The 17,003-nt window shown below is 39.2% G+C and overlaps 1 protein-coding gene across 1 annotated transcript in view; it reads left to right on the top strand.

The window, feature by feature from the left end:
- cep126 (centrosomal protein 126) overlaps positions 1–17,003 on the top strand; it is a 105,567-nt gene that overhangs the window by 9,182 nt on the left and 79,382 nt on the right. The window contains exons 2-3 of the mRNA XM_078222781.1: positions 3,413–3,529; positions 14,168–14,319. Of these exons, the coding sequence (XP_078078907.1) occupies positions 3,413–3,529; positions 14,168–14,319 (269 nt within the window). The remainder of the gene's footprint in view (positions 1–3,412; positions 3,530–14,167; positions 14,320–17,003) is intronic.

Genomic DNA, 17,003 nt, shown 5'->3' with positions numbered 1-17,003 from the left:
GTAATGAATGCTCCTGCCTGTGGAGTTCTGCTTCAAGTGAGACCACCTGGAGTTTGTTGTTTAACTTCTGTTCCTGCTTAAACTTTGCAGCAGGTAAACTTTAAACAGTCTTATTGGGACTTGGTAACTGCTGGCTGGAGCAAAGTGGGATCCCAGGAGAAAAGGGCAGTGTGTATAGGATTCCTACAGAGTTGCAGAATTATTTGCGGTGGATTTTGATGCTTGATTCAGTTTCACACCAGTTACTTTTTCTGCTGGGTGTGAAGGAGTTGAGGCTTATATTCCACTCGGACAAATCTTCAAAATCATGCTGCCCCCACCCCTGTACATTTTTCTTCTCCTTAACATAAATATACCAATCATACACAAGGATTGCATGAAGCAATAATGCAGGTTCTTTATTTGAAAATAGTACTATATACAGATTGAGTTCACCAGGAGGCTAAGTATAATACATCTGATCTCTCATCCTTCTGCTTGATTATAAGTTGTGAGGCTAAAAATCACATCCTGTAGAGGTAGTAATATTGAAGTTTAAGATACGCTCCCTTTAAAGTTGCACATCATTATCTCTTGACAATTCCAACCTTAATTTGCCTGTTAATTTATGTTTGATTTAGGTGGATTTTGATTCATGTTAAAGTAAAAGCTGCAAAAAGTGGAATCTTGTTGGTGGTTTATTCATCTGAGGATCATTCAGTAAATGTTGTTATTTAGGGGATTGTATCATATAAGGGAATGCTGTGAATGGTAGGTTTATCCTATTGCTAGAATAAATGTTAAGAGAATATGAATGAATTTAAGGCTTTTATGGTATTTGAAAATGATAATAGAGTTCTCTGAAACACTAGTAGCCTTCCATTGATGAAAATTAGCTCAATGTACAAGGAAGAAATGACTAATCAAGTTCTATATTGAGAACACCTGAAAGGTGAAGGAAGTCGACCCAGGATTAAAACAGGATTGGTTTTCTGCAGGATAACCTGGCTATTATAGTGGGAATGAATAGAAACGAAAGGAGGAGGTGAAATAATTAGACAAGATGATTATAAAGGGGAAGTAATGCAAAGGTTAGTAGGAACACTAAACTTTTATGGCCTAGAATGACACCATCAGTAAAATATACTCATCAGCAGTTTTCAATTTGAGTTCTAGCAGAACAATTCAGCTAACAACCTTATCACAGGCTTGATCAAGACATGAAAACAAAAACTGAATGCCAGTGGTGAACTAGGAGTAGCTGCCTTTAATGTCAGGCAATATTTGATTGAGTATAGTTCCGAGGTGTCCAAACAAAACTGAGTATAATTGCATTAAAGGGAAAATACATCAGTGACTGGAATCATAACCATCTTCATTACGGGAAGTATGGTTGCCAAAGGCCAGTAATCACAACTTCTGGACATTAATTCAGGAAATATTCTTTGCTCAGCAATCTTCAGCTGTATCATCAATGTCTTCCCATCAGTCATTAGGTCGGGAGTGGGACAATTCTACATTGTTCAACTCCACTCACAACTCCTTTGATAATGAAGCAGCACATCTCAGCCTTAATGGGGACCTGGAAAATGTCCACGTTTGGACTGACAAATGGCGGGTAATATTTGTGCCATGTAAATAATGATGGGCAACTGTAATAGATCTAGAGTGACACAATGTGGCTTGATTCAACAAAGGCCTTATTACCAAATAAAAAATAATGTATACAATAAGTTCAGACTAAATTACAATGTGACTGCTCTACTCGACTCGCTGGCTCCAACTGCGAGTCCCCCCTCAACCAGTGGTGTGCACCCTCCTGCCAATTGGCTCAGCTTCACACCGGGACGATCCATAGGCTCCTCGTCGCTGATGTGGCCCTTGGGAAAAGCCCTTAAAAGGCCACGCTACTACAGTCACGATGAACAAGAAAAACCCAGTCAGAACCTAGAAATTATGGATTAGGAGGTCAGTAAACCCAGACTGAAGACAGGAGCCCCTTTATATTGGTGGCGAAGGTTCACAGAACCCAAGGCTGGAGTCAGGAGACGTTGAACATTCTGGTTGAAGGGTCACCAATCCCAAAGTTGGAGATAGAAACAGCTGGACATTTTTGAACTTTCCAATGTTTAGTTGTGTAGGTATTGGTTCTAAATGATGCTCTTGTGAAATGGACCCCTAGTATTGTTGTGGAGACAGTTGTGAGCAGTATTTTGATTTAAGTGACACAGTAAGTGAACTGATTTTGTGGTTTTTAGGATTTTTAAAAACAATTTTTCTCTTATTAGTCTTTTGCCCCAAATATATTTCTTTGTTCTGAACAACAACTGGCACATATGAGAATCCTCCTGAATGAAGTATGTGGAAAGAAGACTAATGGAAGGTGACCAAAAAGAGCAGATTGCATGAGAGATGCTTTGTACCATACCACCAGTCCTCACCAGACCTTTATCAACAGGTGGACATGAACATAACCTTTAAGTGATAGTTTGTACTTTCCTGCATTAGAACAGTAACTGTGCTTCAAAAAATGTAATTGTCTGTAAAGCACTGTTGGACAGTCTGATGTCCTGATAGGTGCTATATAATGCAAGTGTTTTCTTTTGAGAAGGATTCCATTTGCACAATAATCTATGGTTAAAAGGCCTGTTGGTATTATGAAGATAAGTGAATGCTTGACGAATCAATACTTGATTAATCAATATTTGATTGGCGGCATTCATCATCCATTTCTGCAGGCCTTGATCCACCTACTTAATAGTAACCATGGACATCTATTCTGACCATCAAACAATTGGCTTCAGGGCTGGACCATTTGTTGCCAGGACACCCAGAGCAACCACAAACACAGGAATGACACATGTAGCAAAAGTAGTGGTTAGTTGTGGCTGGAAACTTGGCTCCATCTTCTAGGCTTGTTACAATACTGACAAATATGAATGATGCCGTAGAGAATCATAGAGGATGATTGTCCTCAACTGTCACATGAAACACTACCTCCACTTAACCATCACCTAATAGGACACAGGTACTTGTTACTCCATTATTTACCTGCAGACTCAGACCTGAACCATCATTTTTACCTGTCATTCTTTTTACACCCTGTTTCTTTGTAAGACTTGAATTCAAATTTATTCAGAGTCTTCCTGAAGGCCAGAATGAAGTCCCCTGTAAATTCACTGTACATGCATGCGTTCAGATTTGTACCTGAAACTCCTATATGTATAATTAAGAAAATTGAGAAGAAGAAAGTACATTTTCATTTAGGCCCTCAGAACACCTTGGGTGTAAAATCTGTGGCTTAAAGAAACATATTGATATTCTAGCCAAATTTATCAGATAAGAGGGGTAGATTTTGACAGAAATGGATTTTACTGATATAAGATTGGTTCATTTGTTTTTAAAATTTATTCTTAACTTCCATTTCTGGTAGAAATATAAAACCACAGGTGGAAGATTTGGATGGAGAACGACAAAGATTATTGGAAGAACAAAGAATAAACCGAGTTAAAGCTCGTAAACTTACTTTACAGACAATCCGAAGACGAAAGTAAGTACAGTCTAAAGAATCAGCAACTACAAGATGGATGAATTTTGCTCCTTAGAAAATAAAGCTATTTAAGGTTTTTCATCTTTTGCAGATAATAGCACTTGTTGTGTTTTGTTTGATCTTATTTTTTAATGTCCTCCCTCATGTGTTACATATTATTCCCTGACCAACATGACATGACAGAGAACCTTGCAGTCTTCTCTAAAGCCGAACTAGTTTTCCTGTTTACTTATCCAAAATGCCATGCCCAACTGCATTAATCCCACACTAATTATCCCGTCGTTTAAGTTCCACTTATCCCTTGTAAACCAGCCTATCAATTTCAAATTTCTTATCTGTGTTTTCAAATTTCTGCTTAGCCTGTCCTCAACATCTGAGGAATCTTTTGCCTTATATTGCTAATTGTACCTTCAATCTCCCTTTTTAACTGAATTTCATTGCATTCTCCTACTACATCATTATTTGAAGATAGTTAACTGCTAGTCCTATCTTCCAAGACATTTGCTCATTACCCTGTGGCTTGTCAAGTTCCTCCCTATTTTTACAAATCTCAAAATTCTTTGATCATTCCTTCAGTTTCCCATCCTAACTTTGCTTATTGCTTTGCTGTTTCCTTCCTGCTTGATGTCCATCTAGTCCTTTTCCTCGGTTTGAAATGTCATGCTGAACATGAAAATTACCACGCAAATACACATTGCTTTGGTCTACCTATTTTTCTCACTAATATCCCTTGAGTGCTCTTGAAGCAGCTCCCTAATAGGATGATTGAGTGAAAAATTACAGAAATAAATTTGCAATCTAATACTCCTTATTACCTGATGTTAAAAGTGTTTTGCAGTTTGATAAAATATCAGTGCAGTAATAAGACCTTAAGTGATACATTAGGTGCCCAATATTTGTCCGAAACCTAAAGTAACACAATCTTTGAGTGTGTGGGTTGAACTGAGTGAGGCTGTTTAACAAAAATAAATAAAAATCTTGAACACCTGACTATGCAATAGGATAATCTTGAACATTCCAGATGCTGAATGTTTGTTAATATTATGGGTAGGAATTAGTAAATGGTGGCATTTGGAAACCAAGCAGGTACTCTCATGAAGTGCCTTGACAAACTAAATTGCTTCTTTTGCAACTTTTCTATTAGAAGTAATAGTGGTGATAACATTTTGCCAGCCTCAGTTTTATTTCAGGATGAGATGAAGCCTACAGATAAACATTAGTATCCTTTAGATCGTTGGAACTATTTATTACTATTAAATTTGGAAATTGATCGCTGATTTTCATATTTACAAAAATAGGCTAATGTTACGATTCCCATGGGGATCAATAAACCAAAATAACCACATGTATTAAACTAATCCCGAGATGAAGAAATTACTGGACAAGATTTCACTTCTTGTAATTTTAACAAGAATCAGAATCAACACAATTTAGACATCAGTTGACAGACAAATTATGGTTGTTATGATCTATAAATTGCACATATAATAGCAGATACAACACAAAGATTATCTTATAGTCGGCAGTTTATTCTGCCTGTATGGTCCCATTTTCAGCCACATGGTTCTTCTGAGCAGAATTCCAATCCCTTTTACTTCAAGGGCTTAGCCAATTTGCTGCATGCAGCAGTACCCACATTAACAGGAGTCTGCCCATGCAGTCTTACATGCAATGGTAAATTTCTTTCTGGAACCTTCTCAACTCTCAGCTTCTCGCTTGACCTCTTCGTTCTTGCCTGTGTGCCATATGGTCTTTGTAGTTGAATCACTAAAATTGCAAAACACTATCTTGAGTAATTTAATATGACACATTTTGTAACACTTGGAAAACGGAAGGATTCTCAAAATGCACTCTATCAGATAATATTCAATTCCATTCAGAATTACCTTGCTGCATTCTTGAAAATCTTCTTAGTTGGAAGAAGTTTAAATAGGTCAAAACGTTAATTTTTTTCTTGCTTTGTAACTGCACAATTAAACAAAAATAACTTTGAAGTTTAGGCAGTGGGTTTGGAAGTGAATTAGGTAGTTTTAAAATTGAAACACTGCAATCAATATGTGTAATGCTAATTTCGATCCTACAAATGCTCAGTCACTCTTTCTTTGTTGATTCTTCAAGTTTTATTATTATTGAACTGTTATATGGTACTTAAGTGACAGACACTTGTGTAAATGAATTTCAACTCTACATTTACAGTAAAGACAGAAGAATCATAATGCATGATATAATGTTTGTGATACAAATGTTAACTGATTAATAATGAGACATGTCTGGGCAAGTACTTGATCCAGAAATCATAAGGGATCAAACTATACAAGCATATAACAAACAAAGAATATGTGTTGTAGTAACAGAATTATGAATGTTTTCCCTTTTTGATATTGGCTCCTAATTTGCTGTCAGAATACTGTCAAGTCTAATGGCACTTAGCAAATGCTACAGCAATTTCAGGTATGAGCAGATATGTAGTTAAACATGGAAGTCCATAAGTTTTTGTTCTAGGTATGTAACCCTGCCATTCTCCTTGTGGAAATTGCATCTTGCTGCCTGCCTCACTATGGAAATGCATTGAATGGCATGAAGTTGCTGTATTTGCTTGTTAGCTGTAAAGTAGACCACCGTAGAACATTGTGATAATTACTGCCAATTAATCTCTATGACAATGAAAACTGTTACATTTGTGGAGTTTTATTCCTTTAGGATTTAATTTTTGGGAGATTTAAAAATGCAAAATTTTACATCTTTGAATTTCCATTTCCTTTTTATCCAACCTTTGTCAGTTTTTTAGTAAACCAAAGGTATTTAAGTTCTGAACACTTTTTCTAAAAATGTGCCCACACGTGCCCTTTGTGCAAGGTAAAAAGGAAATGGAAATTCATAATATAAAAGTATTTCACTTTGAAGACTCTCTTTGAAGAGCAATCAACAGAAACGCACCAGGCTCATTATGTTGATCGGGAGCATGACCAGCTTTGTGGTTGGGGCTGGCTCTGGGGATCTTGATTTTTAAACCAACATTAAAGATCTTGGAAACTCATTTCCTATTTGACCTAACTCATACTAAGTTTCTACAATTTTTTGCACTGATTCACTGATTGCAGAAACTTGATCAGTCTTTAACTTCAGTTCTTTACTTTCTTGAGTTCTTTTGGAGTTAACGACATAATTACTACTTAATTACTGTTGATCATATGTTTAGTTCTTTGTTGTTAGGTGTGGCATTTACTTTGCATCTGTTCTTTCTCTTCTTCATTCCTAAGTGCGATTATTACAGTCAGGAAATTGCAGGGGTAATGATCCAAGAAAATATCAAAAATAAATTCAAATGGCAAAACTTAACAGGTCAATTTTTTGAGAAAAATCTTATGTACTTTTAAATGTACATTTTGCTTCCACTTACAGGCTACTTATGTGATCATGTTTCATACATATACAGTCTTTGCTGCACTTTTTAAATGTAATTCTTTTCAAGAGATTTTTTACATGAATTTATACTGATACCAGGTGGTAAATCATGTTTTACAAACTCTGCTTCGTATGTAGTTCAGTCACAAGCAGGAGAGCTCGAGACAGTCCAATAAATGCTTACCAATGTTCTCCCTAAGCTTCGCAGGTGCACAGCCACACAAAAAATCTGGAAGATACTATATCATCTGCTCCCTTTAAGATACAATGCAAAAATATTAAAAGGGACCATGCATTGAAATCAACAGGTCGCTAACAACAAAGAAAATTTAGTGTGATTGTTTTTTACCAGCTCTATTCCTTTTTCAATTGGCAGGAATATGAGTTCAGTGTCCTGTCCTCTAAATTTCTGAACCTTGCTGAATTCTGCCACAGAAATGGGTTTTCATTGTTTAATAAGAATACTATTATTAATTTAATTTGCTGTGTAAGTTACCTTTTTACAGCTACAACAAAGCATTGTGCACTATTGTAGGTCCTGAATTATGATTTAATAATGCAATTTCTCTTTACACACATATATCACAGCTACATGAAATTTGGTAATGTATGTTGAGGTTTTGGGGTGCGTACTGCCCCGTTTAGTGTGAGTCAGGTGACCCTTGGGGATTAGCTCCTCCCAGTGTGGAATCCGGTGAAGCAGTCAGGGATTTGATTGTGGATGGTGCACACCTGTAATAAAGAGTTCTCAGTGTTTAAGTTACAAGGCCTACTTCATGGTTCTTCTTGTACAGCCTTTCGCTAAAGACATTCATAACAATAGCTTTATACTCTACAGATGTTTTTGAAGGACTGTAACCTGGATTTTTACTCTCAAGTTAGGTAACAGGAGTTAGGAAATCTTCTGGTTCACTGTATCCATCTTGGGAGAAACTCACCCCCAAGGAGATTCTATGATGGGGTAACTCAGATGTGATGGTAGGAAATGATAGTTCTATGGTGATAAGAGGAAACAGTTTCATTGAAAGCTGTGTGCTGTCTGGCAACCTGGCTGGAGTGAATAGGTTCAGGATGCCTCCTCTTCCTTCCGCCTCCTCCTGAAGTATCTCCAGACCTCCTCCTGTCACACTCTGTTGTCTGCAGGCTGATGGTTAGTTACATCAGCTTTGACATCTTAAACAAATAGCTTCATAGGAAATCCTGCAAAATGCATACTTTCAAAACCTGGATGTTGATTTGAGAGGCAGTTGAGAAGAAAATCTTGAATATGACCCAGTGATCATTCTCATTAATGCAATCTTATGTATGGTTCAAGCTTATAGGCATATAATCCTCACCACCAAGATTTATATTCATTGGAAGCTGTGCATATTCTGCTTGTTGTGTGAAGCATATCTTAGGTGGTCACAGCTGCAGGAATCACAACAAAATGTTGCTCCTGCATATATAAAGAAAATCTTGAGTATTGACTGCGTACACAGTCAATATATCAGGGGATAAAAGCAAATTAATGCAGATGCTGGAATCTGAAACCAAAAGAGAACATGCTGGAAAATCTCAGCAGGTCTAGCAGCATCTGTAAGGAGAAAGGAGCTGACGTTTCAAGTCCAGATAACCCTTTGTCAAAGCTTTGCCATTGGCAACCTTTCCCCTTGTTTCTGTGGCTATGACAAAAGCTTTGACAAAGGGTCATCGGGACTTGAAATGTCAGCTCTTTTCTCTCCCTGCAGATGCTGCCAGACTTGCTGAGATTTTCCAGCATTTTCTCTTTTGGCAATATATCAGGGGAGTTTGCCAATGGAAAGAATGGCTGCCCTGCAGCTATTTAACAGCCAATTGGTAGTTTGTAGGCTTGAAGCAGGGCTTCTGCTATTCAAGGTTATGATGTCCTGTCTCAGAGAGCTGCCAACCACTGAGAGACTGGCAGCTCTTTAGCATTTTGGAAGAGAAACTTGCGGTGTTTGATGGGAATTTGGAGAAGCGTTTGGTGGTCTCGCCAAGTGTGAAACTGGCAGACCCCAGAGAGAAAGTGGGTGGGGCGAAGACCGTGGGGAACTGGGGTTTGAGAAACCATGTAGAGGAGGGCGCCATGGTGGCACAGTGGTTAGCACTGCTGCCTCACCGTGCCAGGGACCCGGATTCAATTCCCGGCTTGGGACACTATCTGTGCGGAGTCTGCAAGTTCTCCCCATGTCTGTGTGGGTCCTCCAGTTTCCTCCCACAGTTCAAAAGACATGCTGGTAAGGTGCATTAGCCATGCTAGATTCTCCCTCAGTGTACCCGAACAGGTGTCGGGAATGTGGCGACCAGGGGATTTTCACAGTAACTTCATTGCAATGTTAATGTAAGCCTACTTGTGACACTAATAAATAAACTTTAAAAATAAACTTTTAAACAACCCGAGGAGGGGTGTGGTAAAGCCTTGGGGGGAGACGGGGACTCAGACCCTCTGATGGGACCGGTTAAGGAGGAACAGCCCCTTGCTCGCCACCAGTCCGCAAGCTGACCTGCTGGGCTGGCTGTTTGGAGTGGGCCTTTCTCGCCACAGCTTAAATCCCAGGGTTAAATCACTTAGTTGGCCCATTGGTGGGTGGCTGCCTTCGCTGATTTAATTGCGTGGTGCAAGTAGGTGGCTGACAAGCTGCTCACTGGATTTAATGGGCTCCCTGCATTCAAACCTGTTGATGAAGCAGCATAAAATCCAGTCCATGATTCTTTCATATCCAGCTTTTGTTCGATTGTAACGTGGATTCTATTAGCATTTGGAGAAGAACATTATGATGAAGATAAGTCTGATGAGAGGAAACATACCATAACCCCAGACATAAATAATTTAGGATATTGACCCTTCTTTCACTATTGATCGAAGCATGTACTTCAGAATAGTTGGTTTGATTGAATAACACCACAGTAGCTCAGTATTTATTCTTAATCCTAATTATACAAGAAACCATGCTTAGGAACCAATGGGACATTCAAAATATCCAAGCTATGTAATGGCTTTGTCCAACTATATATAGACCTGACACTAATTGTTAAGTTATGGACTTTTAACAATTTAGCTACAGCATTAGGGCGGCACGGTAGCACAGTGGTTAGCACTGCTGCTTCATAGCTCCAGGATCCCGGGTTCGATTCCCGGCTCGGGTCACTGTCTGTGTGGAGTTTGCACATTCTCCTCGGGTCTGCGTGGGTTTCCTCCGGGTGCTCCGGTTCCCTCCCACAGTCCAAAGATGTGCGGGTTAGGTTGATTGGCCAGGTTAAAAATTGCCCCTTAGAGTCCTGAGATGCGTAGGTTAGAGGGATTAGCGGGTAAAAATATGTGTGGGGGTAGGGCCTGGGTGGGATTGTGGTCGGTGCAGACTCGATGGGCCGAATGGCCTCCTTCTGCACTGTAGGGTTTCTATGATTTCTATGATTAGGTTTATTAAAATTATGTTGTCATTTAGCTCACAAAATACCACAGCAACATGTGTGCTAAAACTAAACAGACCATTTAAAAAAAGCTTTCAAGAGATGTAGATGCTGTTGGCAATGTCAGCATTCATTGCCCAAACCTTAGTTGCCCTTGAGAAAGTAGTGCCGTATGCTAGTAAGAATAGAAATAGAAGGATTGAGCAATTGAACCCATGGCTGGAAAATTGACATGGGAGGGATGGCATTGGGATTGGTTCTGAGACAGGTGGGAATTGGGTTCCAATTCATGGGCACTGGTACCAGTACTGGGGAAAGTGGGATCTGTACCATGCTGGGACTGGTGTACTAGTGAGTTGCATAACTAGAAAAGCAGAGAAGGTTTTAAACTAAATAACAAGGATGAGGGATCAAATTTGGGAAGATATGGTAAATCAAAGAATACAAACAAGGTGATAGAGAAAAGTATTAATATGGGAAATGATAGACCATGACAGGGAGCACAAATCTAAGAGGTCCTCAGCAGGTAAGGCTAGAGGTTACAAAAATAAAAAGGGATAAAATTAAGGTGTATGTGACTGAATACACATAGCATTTCTGACAAAACAGATTAACTGAGAGTGCAAATAGAAATAGGTAGCCATTACAGAGACATAGCTGCAGGGTGATATAGATTGGAACCTTAATATTGAAGGGTATATGACATTGATAAATGGTAGGAAACTAGAAAAAGGTGGAAAGATGGTTCTATTAATTACTGATGGTATTAGCACAATAAAGAGGGGTGACCTAAGTTTAGGAAACCAGGATGTAGAAGCTATTTGTGTAGGGTTGAGAAATGATGAAGGCAAGAAGTTACTCGTGGGAGTGTTTTACAAGGCTCCTCACAGTAACTATGCAATAGGGCAAAGTATAAAGGAAGAAATAATGGGAGCTTGTCAGAAAGGTACAGACATAATAATGGGGGTTTTAATCTACAAAAGACTGGAAAAATCAGATGGTCAAACAGATGAGGAATTCAAAGAATCACAAAAGATTACTAAGGAGGGAAAAATTAGAGTACAAGAGAAAGCTCGCTAGAAATATAACAACAGATAGAAGAGTTTCTGTAGACCATATAAATAAGAAGAGTTAACAAAGTGACCGTTGATCCTAGAGAAAGTGAGCCGAGGTAATTAATGGAAAATAAGGAGATGACAGATTAATTGAACAGCTATATTGCATCAGTCTTCACTATAGAAGATACAAGTTGCTTCCCAGAAACAGCTGTAAATCAGGAAATAAAAGGGAGGGAGGATCTCAGGAGAATTGTAATTACCAGGAAAGTGATACTTAGTTAATTATTGGAACTGCGGGCCAACAAATCCCGGAATCCTGATGGATTGCATTCTAGGCTTTGATCTAGCGGCCCTGTTTATCCGTGAGTATAAATCTCATAATGGCCACTAAATCTCATGTGTGGCCAAAAATTGGGCTAGCGATAGCGAGATCTCCAGTTCGAGACTCGTTCAGTCCTCCCATCCCCACCAGTGACATGATGTGAAACTGATTCCCATACCTTATAGTGTATTACTATATTATTAAAGGGCTTGGTGCCATAGCATCTCACCATGATGCAACCTACCCCCCCCCCCCCCGGTGGTGTGACCAGTGAAAACCAGTCATGATGATGATGCCGGGTGCCTGTAGGCCCAGGGGTTGAGGGACACAGGCATTGCCCCTGGCACCCTGGCTGTATCTTCTGACAGTGCTGAGGGGGCACTGCCAAGGGAGCACTGCCAAGGGGGCACATGGAGCGACCACATGCAAGGGGCACATGCGGGGAGCTCTGAAAAGGAAGGCTATCCTCCTCCATTTGTGGGGGGCTTCCCCTTCTGCATGTGGGGGCTGCAGGGGTGCTTCCCTGCCTTGGGAGGCTCCCAATGTCCATTTGTGGGGGGGACTTAAATTTAACTTCAAAATCGGAGTGCCCCACTGTTTCAGCTGTATAGGACACTGGTGAGAGAGATCACATCTGAAGTATTGTGTACAGTATTGATCTCCTTATTTAAGGAACAATGTAAATGCATTCAAAGCAGTTGAGAGAAGGTTTACTAAACTGATACAAGCAATGGGTGGGTTGCCCTATGAGGAAAGATTGGACAGGCTAAGCTTGTGTCTGCTGGGGTTTAGAAGAGTAAGAGGATTGAAGCCTTTAAGTCCTGAGGGGTTTTGACAGGGTGGATGTGTAGAGGATGTTTCCTCTTGTGGGAGAATCTAGAACTAAAGTTCAATGTTTAAAAATATGGGGTGGCCCATTTAAGACAAAGATGAAGAGAATTTTTTTCTCTGAAGGTGGTGAGTCTTTGGAACACCCTTCCTCAAAAGGCAGTGGGAGCAGAGTCTTTAAATATTTTTAAGGGTGAGGTAGATGGATTCTTGATAAACAAGGGGGTGAAAGGTTATCGGGGGTAGGCAGGAATGTGGAGTTGAAGTTACAATCAGATCAGCTATGATTTTATCGAATGCTGGAATAGGCCCAAGGGACTTAGCGGTTTACTCTTGCACCTAATTTATATGTTCATATATAAATCACTTTTTTAAATTTTAATTTTATTTACGGTGAACGATAGAGTAAATGTTTGGTATTTCCAGGGTCCTCTTCATTGGTGGAGTTCATCCTTCAGTCATTTTTATTCAATGATTTATTGAATGATATTTGTGTTTGTATGTTACTCTGCCTCGTGTTATAACCATATTTACATTATTGCAAATGATTCTCTCTCTTTCTCCCTCTGTTTCTAACAGCAATGAGATGCTATAAAGAGATCCTAAAAATTGAGACTATTTCCTAGAGACTATAAGAGTTGTCAAAATTAGGAAACATTGTGAGAGGGTAGCTGAGGAAAATTGCTTCCATGGGATGGCAAATCAATAACAATGGAGGACCTTGATTTGCATATTTAAGCAGCCATATTCTTGAAACAGGTGAGTTTGCTGCTCACCATTTGCAGGTCCACCTCAAAATTACATCAGATGGATTTTAGGCAGCCATGGTTCACCCTGATCTTAAAATGCCTGCTGCCCAGGTGAAAATTAGACAGCTAATGGGTAAAAATATCCCTGTAGATTTATTCCTTTCTATCTTGACTCTGAACAGTAATGCACCAAATCTGTCTTTATGAAATAGGAAGTTGGGGTACAAATTGCTATCATCAATTAATTTTGAATCAATTAATACATCCACAAAATAGAATGAGAAAAATTTGGTCCTAGCATATTAAGGCTGTACAAAATTACTAATGATAATTTATGTTTTTATTTAGTTGATCGTTTGAAAAACAGGGATAATTTTTAATTTAATTTTGAGTTTTTATAATTTAAGTGCATCTTGGCATGTTGTATTCTAGTTGTGAAGAAGAGTAAATGGTAAAAAAATTATTTCCATTGGCTGGTGAAATTTCTTCTCAAATGCTTTACAATATCAATGAGGAATGATTTTGCAAGGCTATTAGAAAATTATGGGATATGGAGGAACCACATTATAACCTATAATAATTTGATTCTGATAACTCCAACATTTGCAATGTTAGATAATGTTGTATGTGCTTTGATCTTGGTTTAATGTTCTTTACTATAATGTGTTAGGCACATTGAATTGGTGATTGAGCTGCTGTAAATTAGATGAAACAACTTGTTGAACTTTGACCTGAAGAATTACATCAATTCAGATTGTTTTTATTTGGTTTCAATGACCTATTATGGTGCTTAAATACAACTTTTGAAGTTCTCTGTAAATCATTGCTGCGCCATCCACACAAAATTTTGATTTACTTACAGAGCCCTTGAGGAGAAACTCAAAGAGGATGAGGAAAAAGAACAGAGATTTCGGGAGGAGGTGCTTCAAGAACGAAAACTGAAGCAACAGGATGCAACAGAGAGATTTCAGCGAGCCCATCTCCCACTAGCACAGCGCAGTCAAAACAGAATTGGTTGGAAATAAATTTATTAACTAAACTTTATGACTAGCATTGGGGTAGTGAATCTCTAGTCTTTTCTATTTCTGCATAGTATTTAGATTTATAATATGTTGAAGTGGTATGGAAGATGGTCGAGATTCTTACTAATTCATAGAAACCCTACAGTGCAGAAGGAGGCCATTCGGCCCATCGAGTCTGCACCGACCACAATCCCACCTAGGCCCTACCCCCACATATTTACCCACTAATCCCTCTAACCTACACATCTCAGGATTCTAAGGGGCAATTTTTAACCTGGCCAATCAACCTGACCCGCACATCTTTGGACTGTGGGAGGAAACCGGAGCACCCAGAGGAAACCCACGCAGACACGAGGAGAATGTGCAAACTCCACACAGACAGTGACCCGAGCCAGGAATCGAACCCAGGACCCTGGAGCTGTGAAGCAGCAGTGCTAACCACTGTGCTACCGTGCCGCCCAATTGTTCGGGGAGACGCTTTTAGGGGCACATATTGGTAGACAAAAAGCTAACGTAGTCCATGCATAGGTTCTCAATGTCATTACTTTCTTAGTCTGTTTAAATTTGAAGTCACAATGGACTGAGCAACAGGAAATTCCACCTGTGACATGCAGCAGCTGAAATGACCTCACCTAATCATCATTTGGGTAGAAATGATACTGAAGTGAGATTAAATTAATTCTGCAAATTCAAGAAAAGGAAATTGATGATGAGGGTAGGAGCAATTGCTGGAAACAGTTTTTTATAGACCTGGGTCCTGTTGGACTTCATCCTAGGGTCTTAAAAGAAGAGGCTAGTGAGATAGTTGATGCATTGGTTTTAATTTTCTGAAACGCCATAGATTTAGATTGAAAGATAGTAAATTTATTGCATTATTCAAGAAAGCAGGAAACTACAGATCAGTTAGCTCAACATCTGTCAAAGAAGCTATGGCAGAACATTTGGATAAGTTCAAGATAATCAGGCAAATCAACATGGTTTTGTGAAAAGGAAATCATGCTTAACTAACTTATTGGAGTTCTTTGAGGAAGTAACATGCTGTGGATAAAGGGGAGCCAGTGGATGTATAGTACTTAGATTATCAGAAGGCATTTGATAAGGTGCACATCAAAGATTGTTGAGGAAAAAATAAAAGCTCATGATGAAAGTGGTAACATATTGGCACGGATTGAAGCTTGGCTAGCTGATAGGAAACAGATGGTAGCTAAAAACAGTCTTTTTCAGGTTGAAGGGTATAACTAATGGTGTGTCACAGGGGTCAGTGCCGGGGACTCAACCTTTTATAATTAATATAAATGACTTGAATGAAGGGATTGAAGATATGGTTGCTAAATTTGCTGGTGACATAAAGATTGGTAGGAAAGTAAATTGTGAAGATGACATAAGGAGAATACAAAAGGACATAGGTTAAGCGAGTGGGCAAATATCTGGCAAATGAAGTATAATGTGGAAAAATGTGAAATTATACATTTTGGCAGGTAGAATGAAAGAGAAACATATTGGGCGCAATCTTTCCACCCCGCTGCTCTGGTCAATTATTGTAGCAAGGTAGGGAATTTGAGCGGAAGGCTAAAAACATGAATTGCGCCCGTGTTGGGCCATTCATGATCCTCCCAGGCCATTTTTGCCAGTCTAATCAGCCTCACCCGGAAAGGCATCATTGTTTCTTTTGTCACTCTTCTTATATAGATATCCTCTGGTCCTCAGCCCTTCTGCTAATATGAACAATTTTTTTTCTATTTATTCTGTTAAGGCTGCTTATGATTTTGTACATCTCTACCAAATCTCTTCTCAATCTTCTCTCTTCTAAGGAGAACAACTCCAACTTCCCTAATCTTATAATCATAATTAAAAACCCTCATCCTTGGAACCATTCTAGTATATTTTTTCTGCAATTTTTATTATTTCATATGTGTGAGCGTCACTGGAAAGGCCAGCATTTATTGCTCATCCCTAATTACCCTTGAGATGGTGGTGATTAGCCACCTAATTGAACCATTGCAGGCCATTTGGTGTAAGTATACCTATTGTTCTGTTAAGAAAGGAGTTCCTGGATTTTGATCCAGGGATAGTCCAAAGATGTGTGGGTTACATTGATTGGCCATGATAAATTGCCCATTGGTGTCAGGGGGATTAAGAACATAAGAACATTAGCAAGGTAAATATGTGGTGTTGCAGGGATAGGGCTTGGGTTTGATAGTCGTTGATGCAGGCTTGATGAGCTGAATGGCCTCCTTCTGCACTGTAGGGATTCTATGATAGTGAAGGAACAGCAATATAGTTCAAAGTCAGGATGGTGTGTGGCCTTCAGATCATTCCTAAAGTGGTGCCCCGAATTGGGCATAATACTCCAGTTGAGGCCAAACTAGTGTTTTACGAAGGGTCATCATGACTTCCTTGTTCTGTACCCTGTATTTATAAATTCCAAAATCTTGTTTGCCTTTTTAACTGCTTTTTCAATTTACCTTGCCACCTTCAAAGATTTGTGCACATATACGCCTGGATCTTTCTATTCCTGCAACTCCTTTAAGAAATGCACCCATTATTGTATATTGCCTCTCCCAAAATGTATCACTTAACACTTTCCTGCCATTCAACCAGCTTTCTATGTCCTCTTGAAGTTTACCACGCTCTTCGTGGTTTAGGAGAAAAGAGACTGCCAGCATTAACTTGGGG

This window comes from Mustelus asterias, chromosome 10, assembly GCF_964213995.1.
Source record: "Mustelus asterias chromosome 10, sMusAst1.hap1.1, whole genome shotgun sequence".
Classification (NCBI taxonomy): domain Eukaryota; kingdom Metazoa; phylum Chordata; class Chondrichthyes; order Carcharhiniformes; family Triakidae; genus Mustelus; species Mustelus asterias.
The sequence above is the reverse complement of the archived record's forward strand: the minus strand, read 5'-3'. Positions and strand labels throughout refer to the sequence as shown.